Source organism: Volvox carteri, assembly GCF_000143455.1.
Source record: "Volvox carteri f. nagariensis unplaced genomic scaffold VOLCAscaffold_24, whole genome shotgun sequence".
NCBI lineage: Eukaryota > Viridiplantae > Chlorophyta > Chlorophyceae > Chlamydomonadales > Volvocaceae > Volvox > Volvox carteri.
The window spans coordinates 1,067,512-1,068,137 of NW_003307567.1; the positions used below are offsets into that span (position 1 = coordinate 1,067,512).

The 626-nt window shown below is 62.5% G+C and overlaps 1 protein-coding gene across 1 annotated transcript in view; it reads right to left on the reverse strand.

Annotated features, from left to right (window-relative positions):
* VOLCADRAFT_92135 (TIR-containing protein) overlaps positions 1 to 626 on the reverse strand; it is a gene marked incomplete at both ends in the record, with an annotated part of 15,988 nt that overhangs the window by 9,614 nt on the left and 5,748 nt on the right. Inside the window, 2 exons of the mRNA XM_002951573.1 lie at positions 62 to 424; positions 538 to 580. Coding sequence (XP_002951619.1) covers positions 62 to 424; positions 538 to 580 — 406 coding nt within the window. The remainder of the gene's footprint in view (positions 1 to 61; positions 425 to 537; positions 581 to 626) is intronic.

Sequence of the window (626 nt, forward strand, 5' to 3'; positions counted from 1 at the left end):
CGCCGCCTCCGGCGGCGGCGGCTTCACCGGCGGCGGCTCCGCCGCCGCCGTCACAACTCACCCTGAGCACCGTCAGCAACGTCGGCAGCAAGCCATGCTGTACGAGCCTCTCGCAGTTGACTGCCGTACGGGTTAGCGACTGACAAGAGATCAGCAGCGACGGCAAGTCGTAGATGGACCAGGTGCCGTCAGGGAATGTGTAGGTTGCGAGGCCCTTGTCCGACAGCGCCGCCTCCGCCGCAAACTGCGCAATCTGCGCGCTGATGTCATGCCGTACAATCAGCTCCTGGCACAGCATATCGTCCGGGCTGGCGGTGCCCCCGTTAAGGTTCGCCAAGGTCAGCAACGCGTCCAGGCCGCCGGTGGAGCCGACGGTGAGCAGCGTTTCGGCGGCGGCGCCGTCAGCTTGGTCATCCGCCACCAACTGCACACATACATACATACATGCACGGCAGCACCATCAGCATCTCATGTACGGTGCGGTGCGGTACGGTTAAATGTACGGCAAAAGTTACGATACCACGCCCCAAACCCTACCTTGGCGGCAAGAGCTCGCGCAAGACCCAGCTCCTTCATAAACCTGCGAGGCGGGGTGGAAGGTGCAGCGGAGGTGAAATGTTATGAAA